At 41.4% G+C, this 22,384-nt stretch overlaps 1 protein-coding gene and 1 long non-coding RNA gene across 18 annotated transcripts in view; one reads left to right on the forward strand and one right to left on the reverse strand.

The window, feature by feature from the left end:
- The window catches only part of NRG1 (neuregulin 1), a 512,253-nt gene extending 500,856 nt beyond the window's left edge, over nucleotides 1-11,397 (forward strand). For all 16 annotated transcript variants that reach the window (XM_081845046.1, XM_081845057.1, XM_081845054.1 and 13 more), the window contains 4 exons: nucleotides 2,583-2,709; nucleotides 6,005-6,135; nucleotides 8,482-8,685; nucleotides 10,525-11,397. In XM_081845046.1, coding sequence (XP_081701172.1) covers nucleotides 2,583-2,709; nucleotides 6,005-6,135; nucleotides 8,482-8,685; nucleotides 10,525-11,179 — 1,117 coding nt within the window. In that variant the 3' untranslated portion in view covers nucleotides 11,180-11,397. The remainder of the gene's footprint in view (nucleotides 1-2,582; nucleotides 2,710-6,004; nucleotides 6,136-8,481; nucleotides 8,686-10,524) is intronic.
- Nucleotides 11,398-14,482: 3,085 nt separating this feature from the next.
- LOC309332536 overlaps nucleotides 14,483-22,384 on the reverse strand; it is a 41,621-nt gene continuing 33,719 nt past the window's right edge. For both annotated transcript variants that reach the window (XR_014152132.1, XR_014152133.1), the window contains exon 3: nucleotides 14,483-14,780. This is a non-coding gene — a long non-coding RNA (uncharacterized lncRNA). The remainder of the gene's footprint in view (nucleotides 14,781-22,384) is intronic.

The following is a 22,384-nucleotide window of genomic DNA, read 5'->3' on the forward strand; positions in this document are numbered from 1 at the left end:
CAGCCACTCTGGGCAGAAGGCTGCCTTCAGATGTCTTCTGAAAGTCAGATAGTTGTTTATCTCCTTGACATCTGATGGGAGGGTGTTCCACAGGGCAGTTGCTACTACCAACAAGGCAGGTAGTTACTGGGATTGTTTGTCTATAAGGAGACGATCCCTTAGATTTTTCTAATCTAACTCATGACCCACTGAGATAACTGCCTAAGTGTCCCATTTGTTCTGAAGGGCTTCAGAATTAAAATTCATTAATTTAGAAAGTTCTTATTCATGCTGTAGGATGACTCCAAAGCCAGGTTTAAATCCAAAAATCTCCTCTACACTTTAATATACTAGCTCAGTATGTTAATAATGAATGTCAAAATGCATGTTGATAGGTAATTGATCTGTCACCCCATGAATTGGCAGCCTTCAGTGGTGTCCAAACTTTTTTCAAAGAGGGCCAAATTTGATGAATGAAGGGCCTTTTTTTAGGATTGAAGTTGTTGACCTTTTTTAGGATTTTACCCCAGGAAATAAACTGCCATAGGGGCCGGATTAAACCAAAACGGACTTTGGACATACCTGCACAAAAGTCTTATTGCTTAAGATTTATTACTTCAAACAAACATGGCTCCAGAGCTGTGTCTTGTATTATACACCTGACCCATAGTTAAACTCTGATCTATTTATTGTGCCTCTTGACATTCTGCAATACATACACCCAGTCTGAACATAACCCTAAGCCTAAATTGCATGGCAGCAGCTGGACTAGGGGAAGAGCACTGCAGCTGTGAACTTCATTCTGGGAACCTGTTCATTTGCTCATGCTGAGCCATGGGCTGGCTAAATTTTACATGCAAAATGGGCCATAATCTAATTGCAGTGTTTCCTAATCTGATGACAGAGCCACACTTCTTTGTGAACTAAAAATGGAGGTGCACTTTGTTCTTAGAGAAATATAGGGATTTAAAGCATATTGGAATAAGAATTGCTTATTCTTAGAGCAGCCCATCCTTATGTTTACTTGCTGAGGATAGGTAATTCTGTTTCATCTCTGTATTGGAAATGGGCCATTTTTTTTTTTTTTCTGCACATGAAGGGCACTCACTAACCCAAAAAACACAAAGGCAAATCACTAAAGGGAAACAGAAAAGAAAAAAGTATTGCAAAAGCTAAATGTGCATTCTGTTCCTTGCATCAGTGCCTCTTCATTGAATTAACTGCTGTACAGATGGAACATTTTGGAAGAGTCAGTCTTATGTGATGTCACCTTATCACTTTATTAACATTGCCACTGGAAATGCCACTACACTTTCCTATTAATGAAATTTAAATAAGAAAAACGCATACACTTATTTTGCAGCTAGTAAAGGTTTTAGTGAGGGATCATTCAGTCATTTCCTGCTATGAGAACACCTATTCTTAATCAAGCGAACGCCAGCATTAACCTTCATGCGCAGAGTCAAACCAGTATAAATATACACTATAATATTATATAATAAAGCAGATTTTTTTGCTGCGGCTGTATCCCTTGACTCAGGTGAATTTGCAGTTGATGCAGTATCCTCCTCCCATCTATAGTTCAGCACAGGCCAGTGAGTGATTCAGCACTTTCTGTGGCAGCAAAGCTTGGGGAAAAGCTCAGTAAAAAAACAGTTGCATCTTTCTGAACAAAGTTCATACCTTAAAACCATAAGAATTACCACCTTTGGATTTCACTTTATTTAAAAGCATTTTGAAACAGCTTACATTTTTAAAATATATGGCTGCTGTACAAAAAAAGATTCTTTTTTTCTCTTTGCACAGCTAAACATGTCCACGACTGTACATTACATTGCAGGCAGGCATCAGGATAACCAGGTTATTTCAGAAAGTGATAAGATGCACATGAATTCAGAATAAAGCCTTGCAAGGGCCTCTGCACCGAGATACTATACAAGAAACTAGCTGCTGCTGGGAATGGTGCTCTCCTGTAAAGATAAGAGATAAGAGCATTGTTTTCACTGAATTCTAAGGGACCCAGAGGGGCATCTAGGCCAACTTCCTGCAGTACAGGAATCCTGCACACAGCCATCCCTGTGTGGGTTAACAACAAGATACACTGACCCATTCTGCCACCTGAGTTTCCTAGAGCCCACCTATTAGTCATAGGCACACTGACAAGGGGAGAAACATGATCATACTCCATAGAAAGTCCTTGTGCATTGTGCCAAGCACCTTCCAAAACATATGAAGTGCACATTTTGGGTAGAGACGAAGAAACAAGGGTGAACGTGAATAGATAACATATATATCATAGGGTCTTGCTTCTCAATTGAAATCCATGGCTGTCATCACCCTTTGATCTCAAAAGAGCAACAGAAAGTGAAAGTTTCAGAAAGGCAATTCATTTTGGAAGGTAGAACACCTTTCCTGATAAATCTTCTCTCCTCATAAGCCTGACAGAGTTCTGGAAGTCCTGAAGTCTTCACGTCATACAGATCTCTTGCAGTTTCTTGTCGTTCAGATAATCCATGTATGGGAATGTGCTGGTCAGATATGGTTGCAGAGCAGAACTGCTTTGTCTATTTGACTATTAAAGCTGTTCTTTATTTGAAATGCAGGAAACAGCGGAAAAAGTTGCACGACCGCCTCCGGCAAGGCCTTCGATCTGAGCGCAACCATAGAGTCAATATGGCCAATGGGCCTCACCACCCTCACCCGCCACCAGAAAATGTCCAGCTGGTGAATGTAAGTTTTGCACAAGTGGCACCACGAAGTGTAGCTCATCACTTCATCACCAGTTTTTATTTAATCAGTTATCAGATAGAAATGATAAGCATGCTTTCCTCCCCGCCCCCCAAATAACTTGTTATTCTACCATGACCACCTAAAAAAGCAATTGTAAGAGTGAAGAAAGTTTCCCAATGTAACTGGTGTGCCAACCTGAATAAAATAAGGGGGAGGCTAGGTAAGCACCACCCTGTATAATCAATCACAAGATGTGGCACATGCACACCATTTGAATAACAATGCCGATTAACTTTTAGTGGGGGCTGAGCCCCCTCAAATATTTTATTGAGGATGCCGAAGGAACCCTAAGCCCCTAGGAGTCGGCTCTTATGAATGTAACTCAGAATATTTCTAATTTACAGACTTTCTTTTTCTGGGCAAAGGCATAACTGAAGTTACATAAAGTTACAGAGAATTCAAATCCTGGTAGGTCTTCTATATGAAATCATGGAAATTAGATTTTATCAGCACAGCAATGTAAAGACATCCTTCTGCACAGATTGTCCACACAAAAAAAATCATGAACCATGTACCTTGTCCAGACAACAACAGTCACCTGAAGTTAGAAGCAGGGTATTTTTGTGGGCACCCTTTCTGGTTTTGTACATGGAATTTTACTTTGAAAGCCATCTTAAGGACATAGAATATTAACGTCAAAATAATACTGAGCACTGCCAACTCGGATTGAACCTTCTACCTTAAAGGTAGGCTACAACAATGTTTGTTCTCACAAAATGGAATCCATGTGAGGGGGAATATTCCCATGGTTGAAGCAAAGGATACACCATATCTTGTGTGGATCTCACATTCATTCATTCATTCTTTCATTCATTCATTCATTCATTCACTTTCTTAATCACAAGATCAACCATGCCCTTGGTTCTCTGAGAAAGTAGATAAGATTTTGTTGCAGTTCTTTTGCCTGCCACCACTTTGTTTCAAGTAAAAGAGCTGCCCTTGGTCATACATAGCTCATGTAAAATATTACCAGTGTGGTGTAGTTGTTAAGAGCGGTGGACTCGTAATCTGGTGAACCGGGTTCACGTCTCCGCTTCTCCACATGCAGCTGCTGGGTGAACTTGGGCTAGTCACACTTCTCTGAAGTCTCTCAGGCTCACTCACCTCACAGTGTTCATTGAGGGGGATGAAGGGAAAGGAGATTGTTAGCCGCTTTGAGATTCCTTAGGGTAGTGATAAAGCGGGATATCAAATCCAAACTCTTCTTCTTCATAACAAAATAAAAAAATTCCTTCCAGTAGCACCTTAAAGACCAACTAAATTCCTGGAAGGAATTTTTTTATTTTGTTTTGACTATGGCAGACCAACACGGCTACCCATCTGTAACTTCTTCTTCATGTTCATTTCAGTGGAGATTCTGCCCTCATAATGCTTCCAAGATGTCTTTAGAGCCCAAACTTACTCCCAAGAAAGTGTTTCATGAATATAGAGGAGCTACTGGCTATGTTACTCAATGTACACACAGTGCTTAAGCTGAGTGCATAAATAGCATTAACAATGTGATTTCTCCTAATACATGCCTGCTGGCAAAAGGAGAAGCAGCTTCCAATCCACTGCTACTGAAGAGCTTTTTCAGACATTCTCAGGTTGGAAAGGAGCAATGTCTGCTGGCCAGAACAGAAGTGGAGAGTTCCTTGCAAGATTAGACATGCAAGGCACCACCTCATTTGACAGGTGCCACTCTGAGCTAAGGAAAGGGCTAAAAAAAAATGACAATGAGAGTTGAATGCAGTCCATGGCCTACTAGCCAAAAAACCTGATTTATGGATTAAAGATAAAAGAATGGGGTGAACTCCTGAACAGAACCAAAATATCACTCAGCTAGCAGTACATTTTACAGATGAACCAGAGCTACCTTGGGGGTAATCCTAAGGATCTTTGCAGTCAATAAGAGTTTTGCCGTCAGTTCCAGCGGACAAAGGATTTCACCTGTTCTCTGTATTTAAACAATGCAGATATTCCTCATATTGCATCATTCCCTGAGAGAGCCAATTTGTAGAAAAACTATGCCTGTTACTTAGGCACCACATAGGCGAACTATTTCTTCTGTCAATTGCTTTTTGAGCCATTAGGAAAGAATAGGCCAGAATTCAGACTCTATTGTTCCTATAAAGTCCCCAAATGGTGGCCAAACTAAATATTTTGAAAGACTAGTTTGTAAAAATACAGGAAATTTATGCTGCCCCTAACACACTTCACAAAGAACTTAAGAACAGATTGCCGCCTCACCACTGAAATTCAGGGGACCAGCATATTATTTTTTAGTTGTTATGGGTGGAGAGAGAAAGTATTTGAAAAGGGAAGTCAAAACATATCCATAGCCCCTACTCAGAAGTCTACCCTTGGTTAGCCAGAGCATTAGGAGAAAGCCAGTCCATATTCTGGCCTGATGTGCTGTTATCAGAAAGCACCTTTAGTGTTGTAATTTTAGATAGCTAAATCTTTCTCCCTGATGAACTAGTTTGTAAGATGGAGGGAGTTTCAGTGGGAGTATTCATAAATTTTATTTTTGTGTTTTCTATTTTACATAAACAAGTGAATTAAATACATAAACATATAATCCCTTTTGACTTCCCTCCCCTCCCTCCATTGTGGATCTTAATGTAATGGTTTTCCCCTCTGCATCTCTTTCATAACTCTTATTTTTATAAATCCTTTGTCAATCCATAGTTCACATTTTTACTACAGTGGTACCTCGGGTTAATTCGTTCCGGAGGTCCGTTCTTAACCTGAAACTGTTCTTAACCTGAAGCACCACTTTAGCTAATGGGGCCTCCTGCTGCCGCCGCGCCGCCAGAGCACAATTTCTGTTCTTATCCTGAAGCAAAGTTCTTAACCTGAAGCACTATATCTGGGTTAGCGGAGTCTGTAACCTGAAGCGTAAGTAATCCGAGGTACCACTGTACAAGTTTTCTGTCAATCCTACCAATGTGTGTAATTGTTTGCAATAGCTTTTCAAATAAATCATAAACTTTCCCCATTCTTTATTAAAGACCTCCTGAGGTCTCAGTGGGAGTATTCAAGCACATTAACTTGCCAGACCCAAATATATAGGGTTCTCCTGACACACACACACACACACACACACAAGCCACTGGTGGGAGGCCACGAGGGAGAGGAGAAAGGCCAGTTACACAAGTAGAAGCCCTTCCATTTAAAGGACTAATTGGGTGAATCCCATCCATGATGTATGAGTTGTGCTTATAAATATGAGTTATGTCTCCCTTTTATTTAGCAATATGTATCAAAAAATGTAATATCCAGTGAGCATGCTGTGGAGAGAGAAACAGAGACATCATTTTCTACAAGCCACTATACCTCAACGACTCACCATTCCACAACGGTCACCCAGACACCTAGTCACAGGTAGGAGGCTGAAATAAAACCTGCAAGTTTTTTTTCTTATTATTTTTAAGAAAAGGTGCATCTTGGTAAACTTTTAACCATGTTGGACCTTTCCGGTGATTGCAACAAATCTTTGATTACAGAGACTTTTTACTGGTTGCTGAAATATTCACATATTCTTCTAAACCATATTAAAAAGCAGCTTTTGTTGGCTGAGGGGAAGGGCTAAAGCAAGTGTCAACCTTCCATGATTTTAGAGTCCATGTCTGTTGCAGAAGAGCTTTCCAAACTGTCTGTCGTCACAGGTTAGTGTGTCGGCTGCAGTGCATAGGTGTATCACACAAACACTCCCTGAGCCCATCCCGGGGCTGGAAAGGGGTTAGTTTAACCTCTGGTTTGTTAGTAAAACTGAATTAATGTATCTCGAAATGATGCATGTCCAAAAAGTGTGTCACCAATGTGAAAAGTTCGGAAAACTCTGTGTTGCAGTAATCTCACACCTTGATCACACTATTATTGTTAATGGCTAATACATCATAGGATGTGGGTGACACTGTGGGTTAAACCACAGAGCCTAGGACTTGCCGATCAGAAGGTCGGCGGTTCGAATCCCTGCGACAGGGTGAGCTCCAATTGCTCAGTCCCTGCTCCTGCCAACCTAGCAGTTCAAAAGCACGTCAAAGTGCAAGTAGATAAATAGATATCGCTCCGGCGGGAAGGTGAACGGCGTTTCCGTGCGCTGCTCTGGTTCGCCAGAAGCGGCTTAGTCATGCTGGCAACATGACCCGGAAGATGTACGCCGGCTCCCTCGGCCAATAAAGCGAGATGAGCGCTGCAACCCCAGAGTTGGCCACGACTGGACCTAATGGTCAGAGGTACCTTTACCTTTAATACATCATATGAGTAACAAGGTAATCAAAGTAACAAGGTAATCAATTTTTTGTTCCTCGGATGTTGCAATTATTCCTTTGAATAATAGATTCACTGCTATTAAGTTGTTGTGTGGAATTAAGCTATGCCTAATTCTCAATTATGCCTCTGATGAGAACAATGTTGAGCAGTGTAATTCCTGCCCAATGTGTGACCCACAGAACTGAACATGTCCCACCAACCATATTTAGCTGCTTGCCATGTGCTTGACAACCCTGTTTTTCTAGTGTCAGACATACAGAAAACTATTAGTGGCCCCAAAATCCCCTTGGACCCTACCATACAGGGGGCGGGCAGGCAGTTCAGCTTGGTGGGTCACTGGTTGTGAAGGTCTGGCCATTTATTCCTTTATATGATGGCAAAGCCCACTTATTTGGGAATAAGTCCTGTGCAATTTACTCCTGGGTAACCCTGTATAGATACTGTAGGCTAGATGAACACACTCACGTCCAAGTGTCTTCATCTTGCCTTTAAAGAAATAAAAAAATCTGGTGGACGCTAGCCAGGCTATTCAGCTCTGTAGCCTATTTTAAAAACCATTTGCTCTTATTTTGTTTAATTTACTGTTTTGAAATGTGTGTATTCCTCTCCAGTGATTTTATTTGAGAAGAGGTAAGCTACAGTATAGTGGATGCGGGTGGCGCTGTGGGTTAAACCACAGAGCCTAGGGCTTGCCGATCAGAAGGTCGGCGGTTCGAATCCCCACAACGGGGTGAGCTCCCGTTGCTCAGTCCCTGCTCCTGCCAACCTAGCAGTTCGAAAGCACGTCAAAATGCAAGTAGATAAATAGGTACTACTCTGGTGGGAAGGTAAATGGCGTTTCCATGCACTGCTCTGGTTCACCAGAAGCGGCTTAGTCATGCTGGCCACATGACTTGGAAGCTGTCTGCGGACAAACGCTGGCTCCCTCGGCCAGTAAAGCAAGATAAGCGCCTCAACCCGAGTCGTCCGCGACTGGACCTAATGGTCAGGGGTCCCTTTAGCTTTAAGCTACAGTATCCCCCCCCCTCTCCCACAGCAACCCTTTCCCCTCTTATCTGTGGTTTGTGTTAGGTTTTAATGAGGATGTGCAAGACCGTTAGTGATATTCCGAATAAATTCCAAGTAAATACGCTTATAGTGAACTTCATAATTTATTCAGAGCATATAATTTCTTATTTGTTTATATAATTTCCTTGACACAGAGCGATACCATTTGTTCCTTTGTATGACAGTAAAATCTTGAAGACTATGTCAGTTGAAGGCTGAAAGTTTCAGGGTACCCTCCATTTTGTGTACATAGTAGTTTTTTTAAGAATTATCTTCTTAATAAGCAGCATTAGAAAAACTTTACCTCTATGCACACTCCTGGATCATGCATTACGTACTGTAGTTTTCTCTTTCCAGTGTTAAATTTTAAAATATTCTCTTCTGTTCTTCCCAACGGCTTTTTATTAGTTGGAGCAATGGTCGGACCGAAAGCATAATCTCCGAAAGCCATTCTGTGCTTGTGAGCTCCTCAGTTGAGAACAGCCGCCATGCAAGTCCGTCAGGCCCCCGAGGGCGTCTCAATGGCATTGGAGGGCCACGGGAATGTAATAGTTTTCTCAGGCATGCACGAGAGACACCCGACTCCTACCGCGATTCACCACACAGTGAGAGGTACCTACAGCCAAAAATTCGAAAGGTGTGACTTATCTGGGATACAAGCCAGCAGAAATGAGTTCATTTTTAAAACTGCTTTTTCAGTCTTTCAAGAAATCCTTAGGTTTTTTGATTCTATGTTTGTTTATTCATCTCAAATTTAAAACTCAGTGATAGATGGGAGTTGGGGAGGGGGGAAAGAAATTCTAAGCTGAGAGCAGACTTCTTTACAAGGGGATTCTATGATCTTCTAAATAATTAGCCAAAGATGTTGATCCATCCCATGGCACAAAGTCTTTGGAGTGGCTTTTTAGAAGGAAAGTGGAGCTTAAGTGCAGATGCAGCCAAAGTAGACTGTGAATAAAGCGGGTGATCAGAATAACCAGGAAAAGGTTCCTACCAGGAATTATGAAAGTCTGGTCTGCTTTTTCCAACCTCCAACCTGATGCACCATGTGTGTAAGAGAGATGTGCTTAAACTATAACACAGCCTATACCTTTCTCCTTATTTTAATAAGAAATTTCGGTTGATTTATTCTCAACCTCTTTCAAAGAGCAAAAGATACAAAAAGCAGGTTGAAGGCATCTTCCCTTCCCTCAGTTGAGGTTTTGGGAGAAGAAAACTCCACTCACTCAGATACCACTAATTGATGTCGTAGTCACGTAGTTGCCTCAGTTCAACCATATATTTAACGTGCATCAATTCTTATTAAGAGAAATGCGGAATATAGAATAAGCATCACTGAATTATTGTTTATGTGACTATTTATTATCAGAGTAGGGCCCACTTGATTCTTCTCCAGGAGGTCTCTGTTAACTTCCTTTCTGGAAAGCAAATACAGTGAACGCTCAGGATGCAAACGTGATCCGTGCGGGAGCCACGTTTGCAACCCGCAGCGGCACATCTGCGCATGCACAGGTTGCGATTCGACACTTCTGCGCAATTTAGCACTTCTCTGCATGCGCGACCACCGAACCTGGAAGTAACCCATTCCCAGTATTTCTGGGTTTTGGCGCGTCCGTAACCTGAGAAAACGCAACTTGAAGCATCTGTAACCCAAAGTATGACTGTATCTGGAATATACTCCCATGACTCATACCCAGTGTGGCACAGCAAATGGAAGACACACATGGAGGAAATAAATCAATAGTGATGATAGATACATAACTAAATCATATAAATGTGAGACACACACCTCTGAATAACCTTTGCAGTATTATTTGCATGTAGTCATATGCCTGAAAGTCAGAAATGCCTGAAATGCTGCAGGGCGTTACAGTAGATTAATTAACTGGGAAGAGTGCTTCCATTGTGCTACTATTCTTAAACTTAGCCTTGAATGCTTTCTGAATTCATATGTAAATGAGCACCATGATGAAGATCCTTGGTGTAAAACCTTGAAATTCCTTTGACATCCATACAACCAATTTGCCCTTCCCAGCCTTGAAATCTTTCAGCGCTAAAGATTAAATTTTCTCTTCTCTAAAGCTGATGGAAATGAATATCGCTGGAGATGTTATCTATATTTCATCATGGGTTGCTATTCATTTTCATGAAAACTTGTGAAAATGAGGAACATTAATATATAAAATTTAATTATACATGCTAATCAGTTTTGTCTCAAGCATTGTACAGATTTGAAGTTTAGGAATGCAAGTATTTTATTTTATTTTTAGAAAATGAAGAAGTGTATCACTGCAGCCCCACTAATGTAATTCAGTATTACTAGCAATTTGGCAGTGCATCAAGAATCCAAATGGCTTGGGAACCTCCAAGAAATTATTTTTCTTAATGCTGTCACGTTTTTGTTCTTTCACTTAATTCTTCTCCAGCTCAATTTTATCTGTACTTCTTTAGGTACGTATCTGCTATGACAACACCAGCTCGCATGTCACCTGTAGATTTCCATACTCCAAGTTCTCCAAAGTCGCCTGCCTCAGAAATGTCTCCGCAAGTCTCCAGTTTAACAATGTCTGTCCCTTCTGTGGCAGTCAGCCCGTTTATAGAAGAGGAGAGGCCTCTCCTTCTGGTGACCCCACCCCGGTTACGGGAAAAATACGAGCATCACATGCAACAGTTCAACTCCTCTTACCACCACAACCCCGCGCATGAAAGCGGCAGCCTGCCACCAAGTCCGCTGAGGATAGTGGAGGACGAGGAATACGAAACCACACAAGAGTATGAACCGACGCAAGAGCCCCCCAAAAAACTAGTCAACAGTCGGAGGGCCAAAAGAACAAAGCCCAATGGCCATATTTCCAATAGGTTGGAAATGAACACCGACACAAGCTGTGAGAACAGTAGCTCAGAGAGTGAAACAGAAGATGAGAGGATAGGGGAAGATACACCTTTTCTGAGCATACAAAACCCCATAACAGTCGACCTGGAATCAGCTACTGCATATCGACTGGCTGACACCAGGACTACCCAAAACAGTCGGTTCTCAACACAGGAAGAATTGCAAGCAAGATTGTCCAGTGTAATAGCTAACCAAGATCCCATCGCTGTATAAAAGAGAGAGAGAGAGAGAGAGAGAGAGAAACACTAAACAAAAAACAAAAAAAACAACCCACATAGATTCACATGTAAAACTTTATTTTATATATTGAAGTACTCCACCTTTAAATTAAAAACAATTTATTTTATTTTAGCAGTTCCGCTATTAGGATTAAAAAAGACAAAACAGGAAAAAAACTTTTATAAATTAAATATATAATGTATATACAAAAAGTGTTATGTGCCATATGTAGCAATTTTTTTACAGTATTTCAAAAATGAGAACGATATCAATGGTGCCTTTATGTTATGTTATGTTGAGAGCAAGTTTTGTAAAAGTTACAAGTGATTGCTGTTCCACAGTATTTCGCAGAAGTCTCTAACATTCTGGGTTATATCTTCCCCACAACCTCTGCCCACAACCCGGTCCCCTTATTTTCTTTGTGCATTGCATTAGTGGCGACTGGCTGTACAACTTGCAAGAACTGCAACAGTCCCTGTGTTTGCTTGCTGTAGCCCCTGATCAAAAACGTTCTGTACTGGCATAGCTACCTAAAGAACAAAGCATACGCCTTTCTTTTATAAGAGGTGGTTATTTCCTTACCTTATATGAGTTGGGTTTTGTCTGCTCTCTCACAGGACCACGGTTTGCTTTGGGAGCCTAGAAGGAAATGGTAGATCCAAATGTTATGCCATTGTTTACGACAGGTCAATACCAAAAGACGTAAAGCTATATTAAATATATGACAGAAATATTATGGGCTTTAAGTTTAATATAATCAGCCAAGAATCTCCCTGAACCTCTATAATTTTTTGTAATCGTGTTTCTTTGAAACACAAGTTCAGGCTTGCTTGGTCACAAAAAGTAAATGCACCATAATCCAGCAGGGAAGTCCTCCTATGCAACCAACTTTGAAATAAATGGGAACTATATATCAGGCCTTTTGACCAACTCCTATTTATTCCAGTGTGGTTTATACAGAAGAACGCCCTGCTGCATTGTGCCCAAGGTAAGTTGGTTGCAGTTCCTGGGTAAAATATTAGACCAGCTTTTGTAACCAAACAAAAAAAAGAGGGGGACTCATAGTGTGGGGAATTAAAATGCCAATGATAAAACCACAGTCATTTTGAACCTGTATCTGTACCCCTACCATGGAGTGAAATCTGGTGCGCTTCAAATGGGTAACATTTTTTTATGTTCAAACTGGAAAACAAATTTCTCTTCTACTGGGGGCGGTATCTCTTCCTTTGCAATCATTGGGACTTAAACATGCTTAACTTTGGTTAGATTTGGATTGAGCCCAAAACTGCCAACTTACATACAAGATGAAACCCAAATGAGCTAGAATGAGAGGTCTGGTGGGGAAAGTCTAAACATTTAGTAAAATAGAAGGAAAGTGTTGATCTGTATTGGTTTTCATCTAAGTATCTGTAAGGCAAAAATGGTACATTTGTCAAGCATGCATTTTGTTAGATACATTATGCCACTAATCAATCAAATGACTTTTTTGCCCCTGTCACCTAGAAGGTGAGCTACGCAAGACCCTATTTTTAGAGAAAAGGGGAGTGCAAAAGGGGATCATCTCCCCACATCACTTTTCACCTAGCCAAACATATTCCTCAGAGCTCAACTCAAATTCCTCAGAGCTCAAAAGAGCTGGGGATAGGGCAGGCTGTATGGGGATATGCTGCAGGTAGGCCTCCCCTCCATTTTATGCTTAAAATGTGGGCCTCTTACCCTGATTTTATGTGTGAGTGAGGCAGTCTCTGGTTTAAACAAATAGGTATCCCATCTAGTTTGGTCCTTAGGCACCAGGAATAGAGTTATTTCAACTTCTCACTTTACAAGCCAACAGCCCCTTGTTGGACCTGAGTTTGGGTCAGAATGATAGTCCTAGCCTTTATACATCTCAGTTTGTGCAGCACAGACTGGTGACCGAAGGTGGTATTTTCATTCATTTTTGTGAATGAAAAATAAGGTTGGTTGTGCTGACATTGACTCACAGGAGAGTGTTAGGAAAAACAAATCTGTTCACAGTTCGTAACTAGTCCTTTGAGTTCAGTTAACACTGATGTATGAGGCTGAGATCTTTGCAACTCCCAGAGAGCCTAATCTGGATAATGTAACTTGAGTGCACCGTAGTCTAAGGCTGCAGTCCTAATCCTATGTACCAGGAGAAACTTAATCAGTAGGATTTACTTCTGCATAAAGCTATTTAGAATCATGTTGTAACTGTTGATTAAGTTATATTACAGGGAAAAAACCACTGAAACAACTTTCCTGCAATGTAATTTACATGAACACAAGCTTGAAGTTTCCATTTCATCATACTGACTTCAAGCGCATGTTTAAGTGCTTTGCTGAGTATTGGCTGCCGGTTCAGAACCTAACAAGGGAATGTTTTCTAGCATTAGCTTCCTGGCACCCTGAGATTCAGCAGTATTATCTTCCTTTACTGGTGAAAATCTTGTTTTCTCCAGGCAAGAGAAAGCATTGTTCTGTTACCCAGAAACCCTACACAGTCTCCTAAGCCAGCTCAAAACATTACATGGCTATAAAAGTTACACTGCATTGGTCAAGTAAGTCACAAAAATATAACAGTAAGAGGCAGAAGGAAGGAAATTCTTTACCAATCCCCAACATTAAACCTAAACCCTGCCACTGGCCTTGGAAATGCATACCTTCCGCATTCATCTTTATTCCACTTCCTAAGGTTTCACATGTATTAAGGTGTGCTACTACTTCAGTTTTGAGCTCTAGTGTGAGTTAGGCCCTGCTACTGTGTGGATCTGAGAGAAGAGTTTAAATTGAAAACGGATCAGCTTTAATCCACTTTACAGAGCAGCTGATGTCAGACCTCAATGTTTGGACTGAGTACAATACTGTGCAGTTAAAAAGACATCAATAGAAGCTGCAGACTTCTCATTAATATTCCCAATAGATTTCTTCATTGTACTTGTCTTCCTTTTAGCTGTGTTTGTTTTGCTCCATTTTGTCACATAACAGAAAGGAAAATCACTGGACCTTGTTCTTCACCCATGTCTGTTTTGATCCTAACTAAATTCACTCTTCCTAACCTAGGACTTGTGCAGACTTTTGCTTGTCTTGCCACTTCCCACCCCCACCCAGTCTTTCCTCTGAAATGGAGTAAAATTCATCGGGTTTTCCAGCGATTGACAATTCAGCGCTAAATAGTGAGTTTTCCCAGGGAAAAAGGCAGGGCAATCAGAAAACCTCTTAGTGCACGACTGTACAGGATTTTACCATTATTCTGTGATGCAGTGCACCCCTGCAAGTCCAGAAAATGTTACCAGTTACATGATGTTTTGTGTACCTACCCACTCCCTTTAATGCTGAACATTCATGATTTCTCGAAATATGTTGTGCAGACTACTGCAAGATGAAAACTGAATGTGGTACATCAGCCCATCCAAAAACCGAAGAAGAAATAGCACATACTTTTATTACCTTTTGTCCCTTTCTGCTGGCTAGCGTCATTGTTGATAAAGGTTGCTGGATCTCACACTGCTCTGTTAAGCTCCTATCTAGGCAAGGAGCTGTCACATTTCTCCATTTAGCACCCTGCTGCAGCTGACAAGTCGCCACTAGAAACTGCCTGTTAAAATCATAAAAGTGGGAAAAGAGTATAAGGGCTTAATATTATCCCAGTATTGTAATAATATCTTGGAGGGTAAGTCTGAGTATATATGATATATAAAATATATTTGGTGATACATTACCAAAGGATATTTTAAAGTAAAAGCTAAATGTGACTTTCCCCTGGCAAGGTGATAAAAGTTAAAGTGTTCCGCCAAAAGTAGCAAGCATTCAGAATGGTTATTACATCTCTTATGCTGACATTTTATTGATGTAAAATAAAATAAAAAGTTATTTGCTATAGCTGAGGTCAGCATTTCCAAGGTCCGTATGCACTATCATGGATTTGAATGCCGTGGTAGAGGAATTATCAATTTAAAATGTCAGTGCAAATGCATTTTGTTGTTCATTCTATCTGCAACTACAATATAGAAAGTAGGTCTCATTCTTATGCACCAGTTTTATCATTGTTTCTATACTGACAATATATCCTCAGCTATGCTCAAGCATCTGTCATTAGCTGCTGTGCAATAATATAATTAATTAAAAGTTACTCAAGAAATTCTGGAAAGAATGGATTAAAGAGATGAGAAAGTCAGTAGCTAAAATGAAAGTATCTATGCATTTTAAGGTGGCCCTTTCATTTACTATTATTTTGCATTTTGGAAATATCACTTAGTTAACGAGAGAAAACACCTATGAATGAGAATTAGGCTGCTGAGAATTAGGTGTCTTTTGCTAGATCTCTAAGTTCTTCTGAAAACAGTCTTGTGTACAAAGTACTACATCTGATTTTAAGTGGTTAGACGATGAGGGGATTGGTAATACTTCCATGCACCTAATTAAAATGGGTTACCTATGTTTCACCACATACCTGTACTCTGAAATGTAGTAGCTTCTCTCTGTTCTGTTCTTAAAGCTCTGTTCTCTGAAGCACATGAGGTAATAGATTTCCAAAATGGGAACAGTACAAAAGAATCTGTTTTAAAACAGCTTTTTCCCAGTTGTTGTGATTCCTAAGGGGCCCACAGCCATTGAAATCTAAAAAAGAGAAAAGCCAGCAGTGATCAGGTGATTCAAGTGGTTTAAAATTTAGGCACAATTTTTTGAAGAAGCTTAAGTTCAATGAAAAACTGGTGGTAAGGCCTTTTAGACTTTTAAAAAAATCTCGGCATTACAACCCCAAGACAATACAGCGGAACCTCGAGTTTCGAAAGTCTCTGTTGACAAACATTTCAGAACATCCAAAACCCGAAAGTAAATGCTTCTGTACGAGCCTCGAAAGTCGAACTTCCAAGGCGGCTTCCGTTTTGAGTTTCCCTGTTGTATTGACTCTTTTGCATTGAGTTTTCTGTTTTTGAACGTTTTGGAAGTCTAAACGGTCTCCCGGAACGGATCACGTTCGAAAACTGAGGTTCCACTGTATACAGAGAAGCTTAAGACAGGGGTGGGAATCTTGCACCCATCCAGGAGTCATGGAACTTCAAATCCAATCATCGCTGACCACTGGCCAGTGACAGTCATGCAGATGCTGGAGGAAGTGTGTAAGAACAGAGGGCACAAACAGAGGTCAACAAAACATTCTGATCAGCATAAAGCTTCCCATTAGTTCATATATACATGAACTTCGGTCTCTTGTTAATTGTTTGGTCTCTCGTTACTTGTTTACAGTTAAATGTATTATGTTAAAAGTTTATTTTGGATGGCAGGAACATTCCATCTGGGTTATTAATCAGCAATGGCTCATTTGCACATCTGCAGCAATGCTGCATCTATGACAGAGAAACATGAGGAAATAAATCAAACGCTTAGACAACAGCTGTGGTAATGAGCAAGAATTTCTGACCCATCAAAGCAAGCTCTAGAAAAAGCTGCTATTATTATTATTTTTTTAAAAAAAGCAACTTCAATTCTCAGGGCACTCTGTTCTAATGCATTCAAGCTTTGCACCATCATCATGTGTTTATTAGGTGTAGTCTCCCGTCTCCCACTTAATGTTTGCTAAAAACTTGTCCTGAACGAAACAGCAGTCAAAATAAAGAACTCCTATTCCGAATGTAGTTCATGCTCCCCTGTGGCAAATACTACCCTATCTCGTAAGACAGAGCATGGCAGACCCAGCTCTGCAGCTGCTATGGCGCATAAGAGTTCTCCGCACAACGGATAATTTGTCTGCATCCTTATTTTGTATCCCATCTCACCCCGCCATTAATGCACAACCAACAATATAGGCGATGCCCAACATTGGAGTATACCCATTGAAATCAATTGGCTTAAGTTCATTTGTTTCAGTGGGTCTACTCTGGGTAACAGTCTTATGTGTTTCCTTTTACCTCTTATTTCTTGATCCCAAAGCTGCCACCATGTCCATATTTTCCCTCAGCTCCTTCATCTTAATCCAGCTAAGGATTGGCACCTTAAGCATTTAGAAAGCCAGGCTAAAAGTGCACATCTTTCACTTGGAGACGTAGCAAAGGCTGTTCTCACTCTTTTCCAGTACTGGCTGAATTCCTACCAGCCGTGGCAATATCCAACAAATCAAACATATATACGAAATGCTGCAGAGAAATGTAGACAATGAAATGGCCACATACTATTTTAAGTATATATTCTTTTTTCTGTAAATACATCTTGTACATACATCGATGTTCCCCCACAATCATTTATTGTCTTTATTGTCTTTATGAGTTATATATCAGTTATATCACTGTAAATAACAATGTTCTTTATTATTTATATTTAGGCATTTAAGAGAAAGAAAAGAGGAAGTCTTTTATTTTAAGATAAATGTCAAAAAATGTTTGGTTATACCTTCTCCCTCCCCTCCCCCCCAAAACCCTATAATGTATCCATTAATTTTCATATATATATGAAAATTATATATAATTTTCATATGTATATATATATATATATATATAATTTATTTGTTTGGAGAGAATGTATCTGTAATGGAAAATGTACAAGGAATGCACAGTGGAAGGCCGCAAGGTACTGATAAACTAAAGAATCTATAATCCCAAATATTAAGCAATAAGCAATTGTTGATTTATTTAACGTTTTGTTGTTCATTTTCAGTAAAGAGGTGCTGGAATAAATTGCTACTGTGTAGTATTGGCACAGTTGCTCTGTAGACCATTTCAGTCCACGAGAGTTCTCCCAACACCACCTGCTTCTCCAGTTCCTGGCACTTGTGTCCAAATATAATGACAGAGTTCTAATGTCATCTATGTTCAGACATCTGTTTGAGAAAAAGTTTGATTCTTTGTTGTCAGTTCCCCCTCCTCTTCCCAATTTCCTCTGTTCTTATTTCTGGAGTAGAGTTGACCACCCAAGTCTGTTACTTGTTGCCTGTGTTCTTAGAGATCACATGTCTAATTGCTGCTAAGCAGTTTGGCATTAATCAGGGTTCAATAAAACAATTAACAATAATTCAGCGACATGTCTGACATGTCCTTAATGTCGCTAGCGGAAACAGCGCAAAAATATTAGCGGCGGTGGTAGGAATGTGGAAGGGAGAAAAGAACCCGCAAACTGCAGTGTTACGTTTACATGGCTAATTGCAACCATTTCATGGTAACAAAGGCACTGTTAGCAAGAAGCTACAGCCAACCCCATCTTCCTGACAGGGCACCTGTGTGCATGCTCATTTTCAAATACCTGCTTCCCACATTTGTATACACCTACATAATTCACTTTTACATTGTCAAAAATATTAGCTGTGCACCTTGAAAGGAGAGGGCTGAAGAAGACTGTCACATTGCAAGCCGGTCCGTATCCTGAAAAGCAATGGAACTAATTTTCACTATGACCACAGCATCCCTTTGTGAAGCTTAATTCAGGTGCATATGCACTATACAATAGGTTACTTAAGAATGCTTGTGGGCCACTCATTGCTACCAGTTCCCTGCTTCAGATAATTGGCTTACAAGATGCTGCCCATCCAGACCATCATCATTCTATTAATCGACTCAGGGTATATTTTCTCCACAAATATCCATACACATCAGGGCTGGCCAGGGAAAGTGTGCATTTTTCAAAAATCCAAGGATTTAAAGGAAAAAGCCTCTTGGGAGACACAGTTATTCATAACTATCCCATAGGAAAGATAAAGGTACCCCTGACCGTTAGGTCCAGTCGCGGACGACTCTAGGGTTGTGTGCTCATCTCGCTCTATAGGCCGAGGGAGCTGGCATTTGTCCACAGACAGCTTCTGGGTCATGTGGCCAGCATGACTAAGCCGCTTCTGGCGAACCAGAGCAGCGCACAGAAACACCATTGACCTTCCCGCCGGAGCGGTACCTATTTATCTACTTGCACTTTAATGTGCTTTTGAACTGCTGGGGGGGCAGGAGCTGGGACTGAACAACGGGAGCTCACCCCGTTGCAGGGATTTGAACTACCGACCTTCCGATCGGCAAGCCCTAGGCTCTGTGGTTTAGACCACAGCGCCAACTGCGTCCCTATTACTATATACTGTACATATATACTATCCCATAGAAACAGCATATTTATGACATGCTCTTGTGGTAGACCGACATCACAGTTGCACACGGAGTAGACAAAGGAATTTGTTCAACCCGCCCAGCTGAAAAATAGGGAACACGGCATGATCTGCTGGGATGGGTACAGCATGAGGCTCTTGATCTCAGGGTTGTGGGTTCAAACTCCACATTGGATGAAAGATTCCTGCATTGCAGTAGGTTGGACTAGATCACTCTTGTGGTCCCTTCCAACTCTACAATTCTGATTCTAATGGAGAGCAGACAAAATCAGGAAAGAACAGGCCCCGGAGCAGATTAAGTAGGGTTAGAAAACCGCTCCTACGGTGCTTACAAACGTTTTTAAACTATTCTTTGCTGAAGCAAGGAAAATTGCTCACTCAATTTAGGTTCCACCTTTTCTGATATTTTCTGCCAAAGACAAACTCATAATTTTTCAGTGAAGCAAATGACCAGGGCTTTTTTTTCCAGCTGGAACTCATTAGAACTCAGTTCCGGCACCTCTCAGGTGGGCGCCATTGCCATTCTAAGAGAATGTAATGGTTCTAGATGTTGCTCGTGCGTAAATCGGCGCCACGCTTGGCTGAGTTACCTGGGTGAACCTTTTCTGTCCGGACAGCCACTCACCCGTGGCTGTCTCAATCACTGGCAGAATCCGTCAGTGGGCGTTTCTTGAACTTCTTCCAGCAAAGAAGTTCTTTGACGCCTAGTCTCTGCCTAATCTCCCTGCGCGGAAGCCTTCTGCGCAGGGAGGGTGTGGGCAGCGGAGGACCCGTGCTCTCCCCGCTGGTCTCCGGCGAGGAGTCATGGAGCCACCTGCCAATTCCCCCATCTGCCCCCCTTCTCCACTAGCGTTACGCTGATTTCCTTCCCCAGAAGATGGGCTGCTTCTCTCCCTCCCGGTACGCTCTCCGGAATCCCTCTGGAGCCCTCCCTCTCCCTCTGGCTCCGATGGCAGTTCCCTGACAGAGAACGAAGGTTCATGCTGAGTTCTGGTACCTCTTTTTTTAGAAAAAAAATTCTGGTACCTTTTTTCTGGTACCTTTTTCTTTTTCTGCTACCTCTTTTTCTAAAAAAAATAGTACTGCAACTGATGATTTGCGTATTAGAAAGGGCAGATAAGTTACACACACACTTCAGTTCCAGTACTTTAAAGGGACCCCTGACCATTAGGTCGAGTCGTGACCGACTCTGGGGTTGCAGCGCTCATCTCGCTTCACTGGCCGAGGGAGCCGGCATACAGCTTCCGGGTCATGTGGCCAGCATGACTAAGCCGCTTCTGGCGAACCAGAGCAGCGCACAGAAACACCATTGACCTTCCCGCCGGAGCGGTACCTATTTATCTACTTGCACTTTAACGTGCTTTTGAACTGCTAGGTGGGCAGGAGCAGGGACTGAGCAACGGGAGCTCACCCCGTCACGGGGATTCGAACTGCCGACCTTCTGATCTGCAAGTCCTAGGCTCAGTGGTTTAAGCCACAGCGCCACCCACGTCCCTCTCCAGTACTTTAGCTGGGTACAATTATCCTAAGTCAGAGTATTGGCTCATCTAACTAAGCATTGTCTCTACGATGGCTGGGAGAGGCTCTCCGGGGTTTTAGGCATGTCTCTCCCAGCCATAACTAAAGATGGTGGAACATTCTGCATACGAAGTGGATGCTCTGCCACTGAGTGGAAGTGCTAGCTTCCCTTAGGAGAAGTTGCATCAAACTGCAGGCAAAACTAGTTTTCTATTTCTCATGCCACGTCCTGCTCCTACAAGCAAAGAAAGCTGTGCATAATGCAGCTTGCAAAAATTGAACGTGCTAAGCAGAACCAAAACCTTATTTCAAACCCTTGTGAAAGTTCTTAGATGTGTTGACAGTACATTATTCAAGGTTAGGATCTATTCAGTAAATACAGTCGTACCTTGGATCTCAAACGCCTTGGTACTCAGACGTTTTGGCTCCCACAAACCCAGAAGTGAGTGTTCCAGTTTGCAAACGTTCTTTGGAACCTGAACCTCCAATGGGGCTTCCACGGCTTTCGATTGGCTGCAGGAGTTTCTTGCAGCCAATCAGAAGCTGCGCTTTGGTTTCCAAACGTTTTGGAAGTCAAACGGACTTCCGGAACGGATTTCGTTTGACTTCCAAGGTACAATTGTAAATGGCATTGTGTCTAAAAAAGCCCAAAACCATGTTCATGAGCTGCTTCTCATTGGACCCAGTAAGTATGCACTATGCGCAAACACATATCTGCACCCAGATATGTGTAAAATATACACAAACAGCCATGTATGTCCTCTCATCAATGCACAAAGATTCCACAGTCTTCACGCATAGTCACATGAATCCAAGACAATGTGCCTGTAATCATGTAACTAAGTGTTAGTTTGTAACAATATGTACATTGAAAATAACAGTCAGGGAGAAGAGTTCTCGCCTAAACTCCCTGACATGCAAATTTTCTTTGTGTGGGGATTTTCTTTCAGGGGAGGAGCATTCAAGCAAACATGTCTCTTCCCCAGCACATGCACACATCTGCAACAAGTGGTATGATTCAGGAACAGTAAAAGCCATTGTTTATGCACATCAGCCGATACTACATTTGCCCAGGAAGCAATGGGAGTGAGCACAGAAGCAGAAGATTTAATTAGGAAATCAGATTGATCCACTCACATGCTTGAATAGGATCTGCTAAGTGGTCACGGTGGGGGTGGGGACAGCTTGGCTTGAGGGTGGGGATTCAGCAGCTATAGCTTTTCACAAGAAGGAGATAAACACTGCCACCTGCTAATACATATTAAGGAAAAGTTTGTATTAAAATGCAGAGAGAAAAATAGAATTAAAAATGCCTTTTACTAGGAGAAACTGCTTGTAAGAATGGGCATAGTAGGCAAATTTGCATACAAAATTGTATGTTGAGAGTAACGAACAATGAAATGTTGACAAATGCTTGTTAGGCCTTTAAAAAATACACCCACGGAAATAGATGTGGAAATGTGATGGAATTAAGCCTGGAAGGCTAGAAACTGAAATTGGCTGGTGTGCCCATTTCTAACCAAGCATACAGGTACAATTCCACCTGCCCTGGGCCCATGTGCATTGCCTGTACAGTGGTACCTTGGGCTACATACGATTCAGGT

Source organism: Podarcis erhardii (assembly GCF_964252035.2).
Source record: "Podarcis erhardii genome assembly, chromosome: 17".
Lineage (NCBI taxonomy): Eukaryota > Metazoa > Chordata > Lepidosauria > Squamata > Lacertidae > Podarcis > Podarcis erhardii.